General features: G+C 43.2%; 1 protein-coding gene across 12 annotated transcripts in view; it reads left to right on the forward strand.

The window, feature by feature from the left end:
- Window positions 1-18,184, forward strand: part of ARHGAP10 (Rho GTPase activating protein 10) — a 358,414-nt gene that overhangs the window by 39,842 nt on the left and 300,388 nt on the right. For 3 of the 12 annotated variants that reach the window (XM_072773549.1, XM_072773551.1, XM_072773553.1), the window contains exon 1: window positions 6,793-7,010. The exons of 1 other annotated variant lie outside the window; for it this stretch is intronic. In XM_072773549.1, coding sequence (XP_072629650.1) covers window positions 6,857-7,010 — 154 coding nt within the window. In that variant the 5' untranslated portion in view covers window positions 6,793-6,856. Of the gene's footprint in view, window positions 1-914; window positions 970-5,962; window positions 6,291-6,788; window positions 7,011-18,184 lie in introns of those variants that run through there. 8 more of the 12 variants (XM_072773557.1, XM_072773558.1, XM_072773555.1 and 5 more) reach the window with 7 other exon arrangements.

Raw genomic sequence — 18,184 nt, forward strand, 5'->3', positions numbered from 1 at the left:
CTCCCCGCAGGGAGCCTGCTTCTCCCCCTGCCTATGTCTCTGCCTCTCTCATGAATAAAATAAAATATTTTTAAAAAGATTTTATTTATTTGCTCATAAGAAACACAGAGACATCCCAGCCTTTTTCAGTTTCTTGTACTGGGTCTCTGACCAAAGTTTCACTGGGCATGTTTCTCCCTTCTCTAGATCATATCCTCTTCACCTGTACCCATTAACTCCTCATCCATCAGCTGTCACTCAGCTCTATGGTTAATTCCTCACTTACATCTCAGAAAAGGCCAAATTCATTTTGTATATAGTATCATGTACAGCTCTTTCCTAACACTTATCAGTGATTTTGTTTAATATTTATATTTGTAATTATTTGATATGTTCTCTCTCTCTGACTGGAGAATATTAATCCATGAGGGCATGAATTATTTCCTTCACAAAAGTGCTTGTTTTGTTTACTGTTGTCTTCTTAGTTCTAGGGTCCTCCCTGGCATATAGTGGGTACTCTCAATATTAGAGGCATGAGTAATAGTTTCCCCACAGCACACACATGTATCCACAGCACCCCTGGAAAATACAGAGTATATTCAGGGTTGTCCAGAAAAACAGAACCAACCAATGGAATACATAAATATATATGTTTTTATTGTGGTATAAATATATGTATTATTTCTGTTGTAGTATATCACACATAATGTAAAGTCTACCATTTTAGCCATTCTAAGTGTACAGGTAAGTGGGATTAAGTATATTTACATTGTTGTACAACTTTTACCATTATATTTTATAGATCATTAGTTTGCATACTTATTGTATAGCATCTTCATATCTTGGATATGAAGCTTGAAGGATATATATACACAATACTGAGAAGTCCCACAGTCTTCTTCTTCTTGCAAGCTGAAGAACCAGGAAAGCTGGTGGTATAATCCCAGGCCATGTCTGAAGCAGGAGAACCAGGAGCACCAATATCTGAGGGTAGGAGAGGATGGACATGTCAACTCAAAAAGAAAGAAGGCATTTGCTCTTTCTCTGCCTTTTTCTTTATTTTGGCCCTCAATGGATTGTAAGATGCCTACCTGCATTGGTCACCCCCACTCAAAGGGTGGCCCACAACCTGGGCTACTTGGCATTTCCCCCACCTCTGCCTTAGTTGATCATTTGAGGGAGAAGCCTCTAGGTTTAACCGGGATAGAGCATGGCAGTCTCTTAAACTGGTTTGATGCCCAGATTGAAGTAGATGTGATAGGGGAGCATCTTTTAGTGCAGGAAGTGACATTGTTTATAGATAAATCTGGAAATGGTGAAGCCATTCAATTCTCACAAAGGAAGCTTCCAAGAAGCTAAAGTCAATACTTGGCTGATGCAGAGCTGAGAAAAATCACAGAAAAATGAAGTCGTAATAAGTCTACAGAAGACTGTCCTCTCTCTTCAGGGAGGATTTTAGTGATATGACCAATAATTTCTTGTTTACATTATTTTGGCATTTCCCCCCTTAATACTTGTGAGGAAAAGCAGCCTGATACAGTCTGAAAGACACCCAAAGATTTATCTTTGCTTTTCTTCTCTCTCTCTTTTTTTTTTTTTGCTTTTCTTCTCTTTATATCATTTACATTTTGCCATAGCTGTAACTTATATACCTCACTCATAAGGTGTCATCCTGCAGCAGAGATTGCTAAGTTCCTGCTCAAAATCTATATTGTCCTTTTTCTCTTTGTAAGAAAATTCAAGTTTCATTTAGGTGGCAGTGTCCTTGGATAAAATACCACATTTTCCATTTTCCCTTGCAGTGAAGTATGGCCATGTGACTAAGTTCTGGCTAATGAGATGAAAAGCAGAAATGTCTAAGACCTGCAGGAAGGCGAACAAAATGCTGACTCAGCTGGTGGGGGGCGGGGGAACAATGCACACTTTTATCCTTTCCGGTCCTCCTTCACAGAGGAAGCTCTGGGAGCCACCATGTATTATGAGGTGAAACTGAGGATGGAGCCCAGTGCTTCCCTGGCAACTGTAGAATCATATCAGACTATTTACTTCTGGACTTTTACATGAGAGAGTAATTTAAACTATGTTATTTTGGATTTTCTGTTACAGTGTGTCTGAACCTAATTCTAACTGACTCAGCCTGAAACATATCCAAAGATTGAGTAGAACCCACATTTGACTTTATAGGTGGCAACATTGTTACTCATCAGGGAAGACAACATTGTACATAGCAGAACCAACATAAAGAGGTTCATCTGTATTAACCTCTACTTTACCTAGACTGGAACCTGACCAATTTGCATTGTTTCAAATACTTAACTAATCCAAGCACTCAGCAAAGCATGACAATGCTTACCTGACATACATACTTGAATGTCTCCCAGGCACCTAAAACTTAATGAGTCTGAAACTGCAACTCATCTTGTCCATCCCAGTCAACATCAATTAGCACCACCACATCGACTTCTTATCCCATGTTTTCCTTTCCATTCCTTTGCTGAATGTTTAGTAAAGTTCATATCCACCCACATTACTTATCATGATAATAGCCTGGGGGGCCATCTTTGACACCTTCATCATTTCTAATATCCAGGCCATTGTCAACTCCCAGAATCTCCCTCTACAATATATTTTGATCTGTTTCTGTCTCCATTGCTGCTTAGAGGGTAAAGCTATACCATTTCTTGCCCAGATGACTCCAAAAGTTGTCCCTCTAGACTCCCATTCTCCACACACCAGCTAGAGAGAAAACACAAACCAGATCACATCACCATCATGCTGAATATTCTTCAAAGGCTCCCAATAGCATTACAATACAATCCAAAATCCTAAATATGGTCTATGAGGCTCTGTGCCATCTGGCCCCTGCCTGCCCTCTTACCACCCTGTGCTGCCTTGAGCCAGTTTCTCTCACCTAGGTATGCTTCAGTCACCTGACCTCTCTCTCTAACCCCCCCTTTTTTTAAAAAAAATATTTATTTATTTGTGAGACATGCAGAGAGGCAGAGATATAGGCAGAGGGAGAAGCAGGCTCCCTGTGCAGAGCCTGATGTGGGACTCAATTCTAGGACCCCAGGATGGCGACCTAAGCCAAAGGCAGATGCTCAACCCCTGAGCCACCCAGGTGCCCCACCCACCTGACCTCTTTTGTCTCTCGAATATACCAGACTCTCTCCCATTCCAGAGGCTTGCACAGGCTGCTTCTCTGCCTGGACTACTCTGCTCTCAAAGCCCCCTATGTAATGATTAATTCTTACTGATTCTTCTGGTCACTGATTAAATGACACTTCTCATTAAATCTTCCTGACTCTGCTCTAGATTTACATCAGGTCCTCAATTATAATTTCTCATGCACTCTTTAACTGTATGGCAATTTCACTTTAAATTAGATATATATTTGTGTGTATGTGTTTTTTTCCTTTTTGTTATTGTTGTTGTTTGCTTGTTTTTTTGGGGGGGAGGGGGGAGGGGTACTGTGTCAATTTCCCTCCAGAGAACAAAAGCACAGTAAGGATAGATACTGTTTGTTTAGTGTCTTGCTGTATCACCAACCTAGCATAGTACATAGTTCATATAGAAACTTTACAAATATTTGTGGGAAGAATGAATGAACAAAAATGAGACCTAGGAACTCAGTAGTATCTGCTTTTGTAATCATTTTCCTTGAATTCTGTCTTATGTGATTTTAGTAGAGTAGACCCCCCCTGCCTCCCCATCCCCCACTTTTCCAGTACTGATGGAATGTAATCTTCATCTCCTCTTCCTCCTCTCTCTTTTCAGCCTACCCTCCCAACCCCCTCCTTCTCCTGATCATCAGTATTACAACTTTCAGCAGTGACTTTACAAAAACAATTTTATTAAATCTTCTCAACCAACTTGCAGTTGCAAAGTCATCATCTATCTCCATGCTATGGATGGCAAGCCTGAGATTTAGAGAAAATTTACCTTTGCTAAGCTGGTACAACTACTAAGTAGTGAAGGTGACTAGGAGTCCCTAAATTTCTAACTTTCCATTTTACCATAAGGTTTCCCTTCACTTGGCCATACTTCTAATGCATTTCACAGTTACTGATAATCTCTACCAAGCATAGTACAAGATGTAATTGAATAAACTAAACTAGGCCCTTCCACGTTTGGTGATCACAGTAGACCTTTGAGTATTGAATTAAGCCTACTTCTCCCTCTGCGTGTGTCTCTGCCTCTCTCTCTCTGTGTCTCTATGAATAAATAAACAAAATCTTTAAAAAAAATTAAAATTCATATTCACTGGCTCTTTAACACCGTGTGTATAAAGACAGAAATAACAATGTTTTTGTGATGTTGTAAAATTATTTTAAACAACTCATTTTGCTCCAAATATCTAAATATCTTCAGAACTGGCCACAGTGAATGAACCAGAGGTTTTTTTTTTTTAAATTTTTTAAGACTTTATTTATTTATTCATGAGAGATAGAGAGAGAGAGAGGCAAAGACACAGGCAGAGGGAGAAGCAGGCTCCACACAGGGAGCCCGATGTGGGACTCCATCCCAGGTCTCCAGGATCACACCCTGGGCTGAAGACGGTGCTAAACCACTGAGCCACCTGGGCTGCCCTGAACCAGAGTTTTTGTGGCTGGGTGTAGAAAGTGGAAAGAGAGGCACTTCTGGAGCAGCCCCGCCCCCTTTTAAAATCTTTGTCATTGAGACGTTTCACATATCAAAAGAAAATCACCCATTTAAAGTGAACAGCTTCATAATTTTCAGTATAGAGTTGTGCAATCATTACCAAAATCTAAGTTTAAATTACTTTCACCATCCCCAAAGGAAACCCTTACTCTATCTCCCACACCAACCATCCAGCCTCTGGCAACAACTAATTACTTTCTGTCTCTATAGAGACAGATTTCTGGCCATCTGACATGAATTGAATAATATATGTGGTCTTTTGTGACTGTCTTCTTTCACTCAGCACAGTGTTTTCAAGGTTCCTTGTGTTGTAGGATGCATCAGTATTCAATTTTTTTCTATTAATATTCCATTAGTAGATTAATATTCTGCTGTATGGATACAGACATTGTCTTTAGCCACTCCTCACCACTTGATTGACATTAGGGTTGATTCCACTTTTTGGCTATTATGAACATTTGTGCATACCTATGATTTCCTTTGTCTTGGGGTACACCTAGGGAGTGGAGTTGCTGGCTCACATGTTAACTTTATGATTAACACATTTAGGTGTGTCAGCAGCCCCTCTTTAGGAGGATAACTTCAGGGTTTTGTCCAGAGGATTGCCTGTCGGTCTGTTTGTTTTGACAGGTCCTTACTGTTTGTTAACATCCCTTCTATTCTTGTGTCTTTCCGTCTTTATTTGCCTCTTCTGTTCTCTTCTCTGTAGAATCCAGCCCCCTGCTGATTTTAGCAGGAACACAAAGCCTCAAACTTTAGCCTCAAAGTTATCTGTAAAACATTTTGAACTGTCTGGCAGATGGACATTAAAGCAATAATGTTTATCTGTTTTTCTGTGGGTCCCCTGCACGCGGTGCTATTTTGTAACAAAAGAAGTCATTGAGTAGGAGGCTTATTTAACTTGTTCCTGAGGGTTACACTCCTACAACATGCTGTCCAAACAGACCTGTAATTACCCAGAGCTGAGTCTGAACGTTTTAAAGAGTCTGTTTGAAGTTTCTTGGTGTATATTAACATCTTTAGTAAACCTGTATATATAAACATACGTTGTGGGCTTGTAAAAAAAAATGCATGTAGAGTTCCTGGTGTGTGCCTGCCACATAAGAATTGCTTACTAAATTGTTAGTTGCCATTATAAAAAGTTACTGCAGTGAACTGATTTCTTTTAGGTATAAATTCAGTTACTTAAAAAGTCTTAACTTTTCTGGAGACCTATCTGAGTTCTGTTTCAGAACACACAGAATGCTTTTCCATGTGTGCTGACATAAATTCTCCTCTGATCGTCACCCCCACCTCGTGAAACCTGGCATTTGTTTTCCAGGGGTTATTTTGAGAACAGTAAGGATCCTCTCCACCTACCCAAGCAAATTTAATCTGAATACAACAGAGACAACTTTTTCAGTAGTTTATCCACCGTGTCCCTCCGTCCAAATTGATCGATGTGGATGCGCAGAAGTGTAATAAGAGCTCTCGGCCCCCAAACTCTTCCTGCCCGTGCAAAGCTTTCGATGAAAGCAGAGATTTAGCCCGCATTTTCCTTGACACGGGGAACCGGAATGGGGAAAAGCGAGCCCGGCGTGCGGAACGTTCGCAGCTCCCAGGATAAAGGAGATCAAGGAGTCAGTCGTTTCCCCGGGCAAGTCAGACCGGTGAGTTGCCGTCTCCCGGGGGCTACAGGGCGGCCCTTCCCGGTCCGGGTCGAGCTCCCGGCCTCGCGGAGCCGACCCCGAGTCACCCCAGGAGGGGAGCAGGGGGGCGCGCACCCCGGGGGTGGGGAGAGCCGCGGGACGGAGTTCTAGCCCGAGTCTGGCGCGAAAGGAAGAGGAGGGGCATCTGCGCCCGGGGGAGAGAAGGGAGGGAGGGAGGGAGGGAGGGAGGGAGAAGGAAGGCGGGGTGCGGGGGGGCGAGCGGGGGCCGCGGCGCGGGCGGGGCGGGGCGGGGCGGGGCGGGGCGGCTCGCGCCTCGGGGAGGGTCTGCGGCGCGGGGGCGGGGCGGGGCGGGGCCGCGGGCGCCGGGGAGCGGCGGGGAGCGGCGGGGAGCGGCGGGGGCTGCCGGGATCGGGGCGCCGCCGTGCACGCTCGCTCGGGCTCCCTCGGACACGTCCGCGCCGCGCGCCTCCCCGGGTCTCCCTGCGCGCGCCCCGCACCTGCCCGCGGCCGCGGAGCCCGGCTCCGGCTGTGGCGCGCGGCGGGGGCGGCGGCGGAGCGCGGCCGTCATGGGGCTGCAGCCTCTGGAGTTCAGCGACTGCTACCTCGACAGCCCGTGGTTCAGGGAGAGGATCCGCGCCCACGAAGCGGAGCTGGAGAGGACCAACAAGTTCATAAAAGAGCTCATCAAGGACGGGAAGAACCTCATCGCCGCGACCAAAAGTAAGCGGGGACCCGGCGCGGGCAGCCTGCGGCGCGGCGAGGCCGCGAGGGACACGGGCGGGCGCGTGGCCGGGTCAGCCGCCCGCGGAGCCGGGGAGGCAGGACCGGAGCCCGGCCCCCCCCCAGCCCCGGCGGGGCCCCCTGCGCGACCCGCCCGCTCACGGCGGATTGCGCCCTAGAGCTGTTTCCCGGGTTCCCCGCCCCCCGCCCCCTTGGGAGCTCTCCCGAGGACTTTCCTGGGCATTCTTTGAAAACCTGCTGGGTGCTGAGTTAGTCAGAAGTCCCTTCGGCTGCACCCTTACCGTGTCACTTGCTGGTGATTTCGGATACCGCCGTCCCGGGCCCTTCCCGGTACCAGAGCCGAGGGTCCCCCGGCGCTGTGCTGCTTTCCCGCCCGGCTGCGGAGGGTTCAGAGACTGGGGCTTGGCAGCCCGGGCAGCCGCCTGCCTTCTGGCCGGAGCCGGCGTGGCCTGCACCTGGGGAATGCCACCCGGGCAGGCTCGGCGCCTTCCTCCCCGTTGGAAGTGGCCGCCGCAGAAAGAGGTCTGTCTAGACCTTTCTGCGTCCGAGGAGGGTCTCCGGGAGGCAAGGGCTAAAATACGGGCCGAACCACCGAGTCGGGGATGCTGTTGGGTACGGGAGGCCGTAGCTCCCGCGAGGGGCCGCGCTGCCCAGCGCACCTGTGGCCCCACCGCCCCTCAGAGGGCCCCTGTGAGTGTCCTGTTTTCTTCTCAAGAACACAGCAGGCAGGGGACAGGGCAGTCTCCAGCCTCTCGAGTCTGTGTTGTTAGCGTTTTTATCTTTTCTTGACTTTCTCAATTCAGTAATTCCCAGCTTTGGGAGTTAGTCCCTTGTACACTTGTCTGTAGACACCACCTCTGGGAAAAAATACCCCCGTCACTCTCCCCCACTACCACCATTTTGCATTGAGAGAGAGTAAAACATACTGAACAAACCGTCTCAGGAACCCAGCACAGTGCCTGGAACAATAAATATTCATTTAATGAATGAGTTGAAATAAGTTTTAGAGGGGAGAATTTCGTGAGCCATCCCCTGCAATTTTGGAAGCAAGTCACTCAACTTCTCTGGGGGATGTCCGAGGTTCCTTTTGGTTCTGTGATCTTGTTGGTGTTGCAAGATGAGGATTGGGAATCACTTTGGGATCTGGGACTAATGGGCTCATTTGGTTGACGGCTGTCCAGTGCCTTGGCATTAGGTATGTGTGTTGCGTGGGAATTAGGGAGGGATTATCCACATATGTAGGCAGAAGTGAGGAGAAGGCGGGAGAGAGAATGTGTGTGTGTGTGTGTGTGTGTGTGTGTAAGAGAGAGAGAACTTGAGGGAGAGGACTCCTTCCTTCTGCAGCTTGGTATTAACCAGTGTCACTGGCTGAGGGAGTGTACCTCCTCTCTCACTGATTGTAGCAGCTCCCTCTGGAGCTAGGATGATGAGGAGGGAGGCTTTGGTATGGGGAGAGGCAGATGGCAAAGCTAGTTTGGCCACTGGTAGAAAGCTATTTAGGTGACTGCATGTTAGCTCTTCTGCCAACAGGACACATGCCTGGTGTCCCAGCAGCAGCTGGTACATCTGGGGGGCCAGCTGTCAGCTTTCCTCTCCAGAATGCAGACTTTCTTGAATTTGTGAACTGTTGTCTTATTCCTTTTGATTCTTGTCCTTTACCATAAGAAACATAATTTATGATCATGATTAAGAGACCAAGCAGAAAGTATCTTTTTACTTACTATGTTTGATGAACTTAACGTCTTTCCCACAAGGCAGCAAAAACACTTTAGCTTACATGCTTTAGGAAAGTTAAGGAGACCCTGTGTTTGCCCAGCTTGCCCCTTGAAGTTTTTAGCTCTAGTTCCTATCAAAAGACTATGAGCACCTAACTTAAGTCAGGGCGCCTGCATTTAATTTGCCCTTCCTGTTAGGGCCCATCCACACTACAGTTGGGTAGGTCACTTAATTCTTTTGTGTTAAATTTCTCTTGTCCTACTTCTTAGAGGCACTGGAACGATCCTGCCGTGTTTGGAAATTGCAGTGTAGGTCAGTTGTTCGCCCAACCAGTTGAGCCTTTCTATATGACATCTGCGAGTTAAGAAGTCAGAGAAGGACGTGAGGTGGGGGGAGGAGCTGCAGAAAGACTAGCAATCAACTAGGTCAGACTGCTTATATTTTCAGATGTTTGACACTTCATTGTGCAAAAATGGCACTTGGTGCACTTTCAGAATTGTGAGTTTAAGTGAGTTCTGTTTTTAATTGCCCTGTAAGATGCCCTCTTGCATGTACTACATACTTGTTGGACTTACGTAGTTTTGATGTCTTATGCTTTGAATATTCATAAATATTTAAAGAAGTTGGAGGCAGCTCTGTGGGACTTAAAGGCTTATTGCTAAGTTCAGTGATGCAGCAATCAGAAATGTTTAGCATCTATGACTCATTAAATATTGGGATTGAGATACAAAGAGGTAATAAGGCAGGGGTCCTTCTCCTGATTTTATTGTCCTGTAGTTGAATGTGGTCCAATCTAGGGAATGTGTTTGAAGAAACACATTGTGCTAAATTCTTGAAGAAACGAAGGAGACACAGACACATGCATATTAAAAGGTTAAGGGGCCCCTGGGTGGCTCAGTCAGTTAAGTGACTGACTCTTGGTTTTGACTCAGGTCATGGTCTCAGGATCCTGGGATCTAGCCCAGAGTTGGGCTCTGCTCTCAGTGCAGAGTTTCCTGGGGATTCTCTCCCTCTCCTCCCCAATCCTTGCATGTGTGTGCATTCACTCACTCTCTCTCTCTTTCAAATACATAAATTTAAAAAAAAATAAGTAAAAGTTAAAAAATTTAGTGATTCCCTCTCTGTGTCTCTCATGAATAAATAAATAAAATCTTAAAAAAAATAAAATAGAAAAAAAATTAGTGACAAGCAAGTATTTTAACTTTACCAGAAATGAGTTTGTCGTAGGTTAGAATGAGAACATGTGACTGGAAGTTCTGGAAATTGTTGTTTTAAGTAAGGAATAGAACCTTGTAGAACTTGTCAGATTGAAAACAGCTGAGAAGAAACCAGAACACCACAGTGTCTGAGAACCATGAGGAGACTAGTTAGGAATGGGATGAAGGGAGAGGTCAGTTTCAGATTATGGAGGGTCATAAAAGCGAGGTTAGGAATGTGGACTTTATCCTGTGGAGAATCAGTGAGGGTTTGTCAGCAGAAGGCTGACATAATGGGAAAGAGTTAGTTTTGAGACAGGATTTGACATCTGTGTGTAGGGTGGATTTGGACAGAGCAGTGGGGGTAGGCGGGAGCTCCAGAGAGAAGCCTGGGATCATTGACTTATGTGGTACATTTGGAGATCATTCACTCAATTCAATGGAGTCTTTGTTTAAATGGATTTTTTCGTCCTTTTTCTTTTTCATGTCTTTCTTTTCCTAGAATAACCAGTGTCCTCTTTTAATACAGTCTCTCCTTTTGTGAGCCTTTCATGTGCTGTCTGTATAGTTTCAGAAGCTTATGATTCATAGAAATGTTTAGCATATTTGCCAGAAACAGAAATAAGCCATATATGCTTTTCTCACAAATTTTACATTAGGCAGTCTTGAGAGAATTTGTTCTGTTTTAGAAGAAAAAAAATTTTTTTAAACAAATTATTCTTAAAGTTACTAAGCACTTACACAGTTACATAATGCTCTTTAGTAAGCTTAGATTGTCTAGCTTTCTTGGTGTGTGTTAAGCTGGATAGCCCCTCATAAGAGAGCCTGCTCTTATCACGGACCTGAAGAAGGATGTTAGTGGCAGCCAGGACTAGAATTGGAGTCTTCCAAGTCTTGGAATTAGTACTTTTTTTTTTTTTAGGTCTTGCTATTTTAATATTTGCTTTGCTTTTTCCTTTAATATTTCCTTGATTTTTGCTTTGTTTTCTTCAGGACAACATAAATGTTCCTTTTTGCTTTCTTTATTTAATGTTTCAGAGAAATGGTTCATGTGAGAATTCCTTTTGGGGAAATTCCCCAAATTCCAATTGCATTGAAATATATGGAAGTCTGGAAGACTTAAAAGAATTTCACATTGTAAACTTGAGCCTCAGTTTCCTCATTTGTAAAATGGGCTGTTGCCAAAAGCCCAGTCTGGGGATTGAATAAAATGGGGTGAAAGTGTTTTTGCAAACATACAGGTACAGTGTATGGACTCTACTGTTTGCTGAGCTAACTTTATTTTTCTCTGACTCTCCAAATTTTGTTCAAGTGTCTATACTTTTTCCCAGGAGATTCGGGACAGGTGATTAGGGAGTAATTCTGATTAGTTTATTTTTATTTATTTATTTATTCATGATAGACAGAGAGAGAGAGAGAGGCGCAGAGACACAGGCAGAGGGAGAAGCAGGCTCCATGTCGGGAGCCCGACGCGGGACTCGATCCCGGGTCTCCAGGATCACGCCCTGGGCCGAAGGCAGGCGCTGAACTGCTGAGCCACCCAGGGATTCCCTATTTCTGATTAGTTTAACTTGGTTTTTCAAGCCTGGCTGACCTTTAGAATTACTTGGACAGTTAGAAAAAACATGAAGTCAGGGTCAAGAGTCCCAGAACTTGAACTCAGTTCTGGTGAACTTGTTTTCTGAGAACTGGTTCAAAAATGAGGATGTATCTCAGTTCTGGCCTGTGAGACATGATAGGAACACTGCTGGAGACTTTGGAAAAGATTTCCTTTTGTTTGAGGAGACTCAAAAAGGGTGTAGTCAGTTGAGTGTCCGACTCTTGGTTTCAGCTCAGGTCATTATCTTTGGGTTGTGGAATCGAGCCTCAAGTTGGACTCCGTGCTTAGCCCAGAGCCTGCTTTGGATTCTCTCTCCCTCTCCCATGGTCCCTCCCACTCGTGCTCTTTCAAATGAATGAATGAATGAATGAATGAATGAATGAATGTTTTACTCTTCTGTGATATTTGATTATACTGCCTGGAGCTGCAGCCACCATCTTGAGACCGTTGAGTGGATAAGGACTGTGGAGCAGAGAGGGGACTGTATCTGGGTTTCTAGTATCGTTGTGGGAGCCACAGATTGTTCTATGCCAAAAGCCCAGCTCTGGGTAAATTGGTAAATAACCTAAGCCAGTTTGGGTTGTGTTTTCTGCCATTTCACACCCCTGTGTTGATGGAATAGTGTAATTGTAAATTTCATACTGATGCTATTATTTTATTTATTTATTTATTTATTTATTTATTTATTTATTTATTTATTTATTATAGTCACAGAGAGAGAGAGAGAGAGAGAGAGAGATGCAGAGACATAGACAGAGGGAGAAGCAGGCTCCATGCACCGGGAGCCTGACGTGGGATTTGATCCCGGGTCTCCAGGATCGCGCCCTGGGCCAAAGGCAGGCGCTAAACCGCTGCGCCACCCAAGGATCCCTGATGCTGTTATTGAGTAGAATTTAGGGAGGTATAGAAATAAAATGTTACTTAAAAGTTGATAAATTAAAAAAATATAATTTTTTCCCTGAATGGAAGGAACACTCATATGTATTTTTTTGTCCCAAAGGAATCACCATGGACCACCAACAATTCAGGGCATTGCCTGGGATAAGTCTTTTTTTTTTTTTTTTTTTTTGCCTGGGATAAGTCTTAAACTCTCACTTTGGGGTTTTACTGCAGTGGGCTGGTCTCCAGTGTGAATGTAGACTTGCTGTAAAAATAACTACTATCAGACTGGAGGGAGGGTATAGACCCAGACAGGTTTTAAAACCTTGAAGTGCTTTACTAACTGCAGGTGGTCCTTGACTCCATATAGAATAGTTTCTGTTTAGAGCTCTCCACTGGCCAACCATGTTCATTTAGAATGTTTTATGAGTCAGTCATCTGGTATTCTCCGTTTCTTGCTGACACATTGCCTTTTCCCTGTCCTCCATCAGTTGGGGCCCTTTGACCACTTCCTTTCTACTTAATTTATTTGGTGGGGTCTAGGGAGCTTTGTTGACTTTTGGAAGAGAAGACGACAGGAGGATATTTTTGTGTTTTAATTTTTTTTAAGATTTTATTTCTTTAGTCATGAGAGAGACAGAGAGAGAGAGAGAGAGAGAGAGAAGAGAGGCAGAGACACAGGCAGAGGTAGAAGTAGGCTCCATGCAGGGAGCCCGACGTGGGACTCAATCCCGGGACTCCAGGATCACGCCCCAGGCCAAAGGCAGGCGCCAAACCGCTGAGCCATCCAGGCATCCCATTTGTGTTAATTTTTAAAGTAGTTGATGATACAGTACAGTGTAGAAGATTAAGAGCACAGGTTGAGGGTACTGGTCTGTCTGGGTCCATATCCTAGCTCAACCACTCATTGGACCCCTGGTCAAGTTGCTTAGCTTTTCTCTGTGTTGTCATCTATACAATGGAGATTATAATACTATCCATGGGTAGGGTTGCTAGTTGGATTAAATGAGTTAATACTTGTAAAACGTTTAGAATAAGCATTCAGTTGTGAAGTATTAACACTTATGATGTATTACCTAAATTGCAGGTACATGTTTTAATATCAGGGTCCTTTTCTTGTCTGAAAAATGGCTGCTCTGGCTCAGTGACTAATACGTAATCTTTTGGTGCTTATTACCCTTAAGAATAGCAGTGACCAAGAAGAGAGACAAATTTGACAATCTGGGAAGGCTTCCAAAGTTTGAATGTAGTACAGGATGCTGAAAAATCTTGAAAATCTTGAAAGTAAGTTGATGAATCAAAGCTATATGGCGTCTTGGGAAAATATTCTCCAGAATTTATTGCTGGTTCACAAAGACTTGAAAATGAAGTAGAAGGTGTCAATAAGGCTGCTGTAAATCTAGCAAGCTCCCTGCAGCTGGGGCTCAAGCAGTCCACAGCAGGCCTCTGTCTAGAGGACCAATAAGGAGGGGTTGCAGGTGAGAGAGCTGTGTTCAGGGTACTGAGATAACATCAGTGACTGGAGCCTTCAGATACTTAAAAATTATAGTGATACTTTTATTTATTTATTTTATTTTTTAAAGATTTTGTATTCCTGAGAGACACGCACAGAGAGGCAGAGACACAGGCAGTGGGAGAAGCAGGCTCCTCATGGGGAACCCCATGCAAGACTCAATCCCAGGACTCCGGGATCACGCCCTGAGCCAAAGGCAGATGCTCAACCGCTGAGCCACCCAGACATCCCTATAGTGATATTTTTAGAGGATACTAATATTAGTGTATAATCTGCAGGAAACCCTAACTAAATGGGTGATGCTTGTGTCTGCTCTGGGAAATTCACAATGAGAAAAGGCAGCCAGAGACATCTCTAAGAGGGCTGTATCTAAGAGCTGGTAGGTAATCCTCCTCTCTATGAAAGAGTCCTCAAGAGTTCCCTTGACAAATTCCCAAAGAAGCTATTTTGAGTCTGTGACTCCAGTAGCTGTTTATCACCTTATTTTGTTTTTGGGGTCATAAGAGAAGCAAGATGAAGGATGTAAAAATGGTGGGTAGTCTGCTAGGTTACAATAAATCATGCTCTAAGTGATTGCTGACTGCATGGGGCATTGAATAGGTACAGTGTGAAAGCTTGCCCAAATCACACAATTTGTCAGTGGAGGAGCTGGAATGTGAACCCACTTTAGTCTGACTCTGAAATCCTTAACCGCAATCATTAGCTGTCTCCATACAGGGGTGTAACTGCGGTCTTGTGTTAAGGGAAATTATTCTGATAAATCTTGGTTATTTGGGATGTGTGTACACTTCATGATCTAGTTGGGAGACTGTTTTTATTAGCTCAGCACAATGACCAAGATTTAAAATGTAAGGTCCTCCAGGATGATTATTGTAAATACAACTGGCTGCTAGTTTGTATAAGTATAGACATTCAGAGATTGGTTGACTTGAAATCAATTAGATTCAGATCTCTACTTAAAACATTATCATTTCCTTCCCCTTAGTGTCTGTCTTTTAATCTCCATCTCCCCATCCTTCCTTTGCTTCCTATTCCTTGTCCCACCCATTAGTAGAATAATTTTTCATTTTGTTCTCCTATTTTGGCATTAGGCTTTTTGCTTACCAAAATTATGAGATAGTTTAGAAATATAAAAAGATACAGAGAATCTCATAATAACTACAGGTGTATATTGTGTCCTTCAGCTAACATCTTGTTTCATTAAGATGCAAGTTTTGGTAAACATATGTGTAGAAGCATATAGGAATAACTGTGTCCTTAACTCACTGAAAGCACATTGCATATAAATCGTCTTTCAAGTAACATCTTCTTTCATTAAGATATAAGTGGTTGTAAATGTTAGTGGAGAAGCATATGGCAATAACCCTGTTAACTCATTAAAACTATACTGTGTGTGTGTGTGTATGTCTATTTATAAAGAATCTCATAATAAACATTTCTGTATTTGCATCTCACTTTAGAAAAAAGCTTGCTGTCTGCCTCTCCCCGGTAGCAACTTCTTCTTCTCCCCAAGCAGTAGCAACTACCTCAAGTCTGGTGTTTATTATTTCTAGACATTTTAATATATCTGTACACATTCCTAGATAATAGCATGTTTTTAGACCTTATATAATGGTTCTCATACTATATGTGCAACTTCTTTTTTTCCCTCAATTTCCAATTCATGAAATTTATCCATATGGATACATGTAGTGGCTCTATTTCATTTAGTTCAACCTCTTTTTTCCCACAAGTGGTGTTTAAAAAGACTTTAATTGATGTTTTGTAGATGTTCTATAAAAACATAAGATGTTCTATGATGTATCATACATTCATTTATTCTTTTGATTGCCAAACAATTCCCTAGAGAATTTTTGCAGCATGAAAGCCTTATTGTAATTAATTTTATAAACTTTAGAACAGTAGCTTTGACAATAATCTGTAAATAATGTACCCATGAGTTTTGAAGTTCTTTAGTAAAAAAAAATTTTTTTTTTAAAGAGTTTATTTAGTCATGAGAGACAGAGAGGCAGAGACATTCGCAAAGGGAGAAGCAGGCTCCTCCAGGTTGCCTTCAAGGAGCCTGATGTGGGACACGATCCCAGGACCCCAGGATCATGACCTGGTCCAAAGACAGACTCTCAACCACTGAGCCACTCAAGTGCCCCAGTAAAATTTCTTTTTGATAAATTATCAGCTCATTGTGGATAATCAGAGCAAACTAGTTTAAGTTTCAGTCACTGGTCTGAATCACAGGATTTAAAGCCTTATCACTTCATTGAATTTAGACTTCCGATGCTAGTATCTAGAGAAAAAAATGATACTTTTATTCATAAACACAGCATGCATTAAGAACTCTGGTAGCTGTCAATCTAGTTAGGTCAGATGAACATGATTTTTAGGCAGGGACTGGCTGGTATTTTGTGATAGGCCCCAAAGCAAACAGGAACCACAGCCTGCTTTATTTGATTATCCTAATATAGGAACATAATTTATAGACTTGCCAAGGGGATGCCTTTGTAATTAGGAAGCCTTGACATCCTTCTCTTTTAAACAAACACACACACACACTGAAAAACCCCTGACACTTTACATTCTAAGGGTAGGTATCTTTAGACCCAAGCTCCACAAATATCACACCCTTGTGGCTGCTGCTGGAGGCCTGCCTCCCTGGTTGAACTAGAATTTCCTCCCTGTGCTTCCTGAGGAAGATGTTAATCCTGTGCCACTTAATATTTCAATGGTGAGTGTGATTTCTCCTTCCTTGTTGACTTGCTCCCCCGTGGGCACTGTCTGCCATTGGATGTCAAGGTATGCGTTGTTCTATCACTATCTGGTAGCGAGCCATGGGGTGAGGTGTGTGGCTGGAGGAAATAAATTTGGCCAGAGTAATGTCACTTCAGGTCTGAGTACAGGATGTTTAATACTCTCTAAAAAGGTGAATTTTTTTTTTTTTTTAAATCTCTGACTATAAAGTTGGGTCTCCTACTTATTAGCAGTGTAGACTGCTAAGCTTTGGGCAAATGAGATTTTGGGCAAATTACTTAAACCTTCCGTGTCTCACTTTCTGTTTATTAGTAAAATGGAGATAATAAGAACTGTATCTAATGGGATGGTTTTGTTTAATCGTAATCTTATATAGTAAAGGATCTCAGAACTATGCCTGGCCCCTGGTAGGTATGTTCATCATTACTATCATCAAAAGAGCACCATTCTGACTTCCTTTGGTTGAAGTTGGACACAGTTGTGGCTTTACCAGTAGAGAGAGTAGAAATATTCTATGAATACATGTTGTTTTCTCTTTCAGGCTAACAGTATTTGGAAGCATAGGGCTGAATATAGGCCTTGCATTTATTAGAGAGAAGAAACCAGCTGTAATAGCATGTTGAAGTCCAGTGTATTACTGAAGGTCTTTGCTTGAAAGTTTCGGGGACAAAGCCAAAGAAGTACAAGGGAGTTGAGTGTCATTGACATGAACTTACTTTTATTGCAGAATCTTGCAGATAGTACTTCTGTCACTGTGGCAGGTAGTTTTGTTTTTGTTTTGTGAAATGCAGGTCAAAGGCAGCACAGCAAAAATATTGAAGAGCATGGTCTTTGATGTCAGATTTACTTTTTTAAAAAATATTTTATTTATTTATTCAGGAGAGACACACAGAGAGAGAAAGAGGCAGAGACGCAGGCAGAGGGAGAAGCAGGCTCCATGCAGGGAGCCCGACGTGGGACTTGATCCGGGGTCTCCAGGATCAGGCCCTGGGCTGAAGGTGGTGCTAAACCGCTGAGCCACCCAGGTTGCCCTCATGTCAGATTCACTATGTGAACTTGGGCAACTTGTTTAATTCCTCTGTTCCGTGATTTTGTCTCCTGTAGAATGTGGATAGTGGTTTTGTCTCCTTAAATGTTGCTGGAATTAAACGAGTGAATCATTTCCAAAGCACTTAGAAAACTGACTCATAGTGACCCTTGAATGTCACTTTTTTTTGCTAAGCATAGAAAAAAATTAAAAATCTGTTTACAGTCATCACTATCATAACCCCATATATGACAGTGAAGACAAAGTGTTATCCCAAGTCATGAAACTCTACCTATTGTGGGCAAGTTGCTAGAGGTTTAACAGTGAACAGAGACTCTGTTTCTGTGCAGAAGTCAGAGTTCTAGTGAGGGAGATGGAAGATTAATGAAATGTTGTCATTCACTTTGTTGAGTAAGATTGGGATGCTATGGCCCTTGGTAGCAGGATTAACCAGGGAGTCAATGAAGAATTCAAGAA

This window comes from Canis lupus, chromosome 13, assembly GCF_048164855.1.
Source record: "Canis lupus baileyi chromosome 13, mCanLup2.hap1, whole genome shotgun sequence".
NCBI classification, from domain to species: Eukaryota; Metazoa; Chordata; class Mammalia; order Carnivora; family Canidae; genus Canis; species Canis lupus.